Source organism: Meriones unguiculatus, chromosome 5 (genome assembly GCF_030254825.1).
Source record: "Meriones unguiculatus strain TT.TT164.6M chromosome 5, Bangor_MerUng_6.1, whole genome shotgun sequence".
Classification (NCBI taxonomy): Eukaryota; Metazoa; Chordata; class Mammalia; order Rodentia; family Muridae; genus Meriones; species Meriones unguiculatus.
Genome location: NC_083353.1, coordinates 49,280,042 through 49,281,677, shown reverse-complemented (window position 1 = coordinate 49,281,677; position 1,636 = coordinate 49,280,042). Strand labels below are relative to the sequence as shown.

The window sequence follows — 1,636 nt, the reverse complement described above, 5'->3', positions numbered from 1 at the left end:
ATCTGGGCATGAGGGCACATGCCTTTGATCCCGGCACTCAGGGAGGCAGAAGCAGGTAGATCTCTGTGAGTATGAGGTCAGCCTGATCTACAAAGCAAGCCCAGGATAGCCAGGGCTACATGGAGAAACCCTGCCACAAATTCCAAAATAAATAAATAAATAAATAAATAAATAAATAAATAAATAAATAAAAAGTAATGTGCTAAAAAAGACAGATGAGAGCCATTTCACAGACCTCCTTTGAAAACCCATTGAGAAAGATAAACTTCATATGATATCTGAGTGGGAATGCAGTTTAATATTGTTTTATATACTTGCCATCCACACACAGAGTAAACAGATGGAATGTTAAAAGGATGTTTTCACATATCAGTTTAAGCCACAGAATGTTCCTACTATGTCATGATATGATGGCAACATATTGGATTGTATTAAGGAGTGTACAATTTTACCCATCATTGATTAATCAGATATTTAATTTCCTGTCCCACAGTGACCTTAAAAATTTAGTTATACGCTTTTCAGTGCAAATAAACACAAGAGGACTGACTGTGGCATAGCCATGGGACACAAGAATCTGGATATAGTAAAACAGAGAGCCATCTTTGAACTTCATTCTTGTGTGGAAGATAACACTGTCCAAAATGTAGAGAACCACAAAGAAGCTCATGAGCAGCAGGATGGTCCGGGTGGCCCTTCGCTCTGGGGATGCTTTTGGAGAAAGTTTGGTGCTGTGAAGATGCCGGGCCTGCTTCATGTGTCTGTATAAAAGAGTCACCATGTACCCGCTGGAGAACACCATGAGACTGATAAGAAAGGCTTCCCTGAAGACCACCAGTGTGGAAAATGTGTTTTGTCTGGAGTAACTCAGTGGGAGAAGTGAGCAAGACTGAGTAACATACATAAAATTATCTGAGGTCGAATTGGGGATGGCACTTATTGATACCAGGAGGTAACTGCTAAAAGACATGTAGAGAACACAAAGAAAAAGGGTGCAGGAGATGTCAGCGGCAAATTTATGTTTAAACTTGTCTAAGCAGCAGCTTCTAGGGCTGAGGATGATGGTCCAGAGGACATTCAGCAGACAGGCAGCACAAAGGGAGAGGCCCCTCAAGAACCTGTGCAGATAGATAAGGGATTGGCATGTGGTGGGGTCCCACCTCCCCTGAGACATAAACATGTCTGCAGCTATGAGTCCCATAGTTAGCAGCATCAGTAGTTGGGTCAGGGTCAAGAATCCAATGGCGAGATCAATGAGCTTAGGCCTGTGCGCACCAATGAGCATACAGAGATGGAAGACGAAAAGGATGCTGTTGGCTGAGATCCCAACACTCATTTCAGAGAACAAGGTGATTTTAATGTTTGTGTTAGTGTGGAGTATGCTGGCTTTATTCATTGTATGTGTGTTTATTTGAAGTACCAAAAATCTGAGGAGAAAAGAGAAAACTCTTCATTACAAATACTGGTAATGAAGCATTACCCCCCAACACTGAGATGGCAACAAGATGTCAATTCATCCCAATTCCACCTCATCCAAAAAGAACTCAGCTCCATCTCAGACTCCCTTGAGGCCATCCCCATAGTCCCCATTGTCCCCACTGTCCTGATGCTTCCCATGCAAAACTGAACTGTGCAG

At 42.6% G+C, this 1,636-nt stretch overlaps 1 protein-coding gene across 1 annotated transcript; it reads right to left on the bottom strand.

The window, feature by feature from the left end:
- Positions 1–466: 466 nt before the first annotated feature.
- On the bottom strand, positions 467–1,396 carry LOC132654049 (vomeronasal type-1 receptor 44-like). Its single transcript, XM_060383333.1, has one exon. It carries the CDS (start codon positions 1,394–1,396, stop codon positions 467–469), a length of 930 nt encoding a protein of 309 aa, XP_060239316.1.
- Between the last annotated feature and the right edge of the window lie 240 nt (positions 1,397–1,636).